The 622-nt window shown below is 31.4% G+C and overlaps 1 protein-coding gene across 1 annotated transcript; it reads right to left on the bottom strand.

Moving 5' to 3' along the window:
* On the bottom strand, nucleotides 1–622 carry LOC129946060 (cathepsin L-like). Its single transcript, XM_056056085.1, has 2 exons — nucleotides 406–622; nucleotides 1–345 (listed from the first exon to the last, which is right to left on the bottom strand). The coding sequence occupies exons 1-2, from the start codon at nucleotides 442–444 to the stop codon at nucleotides 142–144; spliced, it is 243 nt and encodes an 80-aa protein (XP_055912060.1). The 5' UTR covers nucleotides 445–622; the 3' UTR covers nucleotides 1–141.

Consider the following 622-nt stretch of genomic DNA (forward strand, 5'->3'; position numbering starts at 1 on the left):
TTTTTATAATAACAAACACATTTAATAAGACGACATTAAATTAAAATGCAACAAGACAGTATACAAAATTTGATTGGAATAGAAAAGAGTTATTTTGTCATAATTAATTAAAAGTTTTGAGATTTCTTCATTGCGTCCTTTTCATTGGGTTTTCGGAGGAAAACGACCACCGCAAGGATGTTCTCCTGGCGCTTTATCAGCAAACGCATTGATTCCCATTGAAAAAGTCACTTCTCCAGCAGCGAAACGTTTGTTGTGCTCCGCAATTCGGACTTTGTTTTCCATGTACAACTTTCGGCGTTGCTGCTCTTCCTCTTGGTCTTTGTATTCTTTGTTAAATTTGATCTAAAATAGTATTTTATACATGAAATATTTAAAAGGAATAAAAACTTATTTGTTTATTACTTTGTATTCCTCCCATTCTTGGTCAAGTTCGGCAGACATTTTGAGTATTTAGAATTAATGCAACTTGTTAAACTTGATAATGTTTTGATGAATGGTGATGGGCGGTTGTTTTATTTTTAACAAAGCAAAATAAAATTAAAATCTTTAATGGTAATCTGAAAACAAAGGAAATTACTCATTTGCAGATAATCGTATTTTTCTTGTTTTGTTTTTCCCC

Source organism: Eupeodes corollae, chromosome 2 (assembly GCF_945859685.1).
Source record: "Eupeodes corollae chromosome 2, idEupCoro1.1, whole genome shotgun sequence".
In the NCBI taxonomy this organism is placed as follows: domain Eukaryota; kingdom Metazoa; phylum Arthropoda; class Insecta; order Diptera; family Syrphidae; genus Eupeodes; species Eupeodes corollae.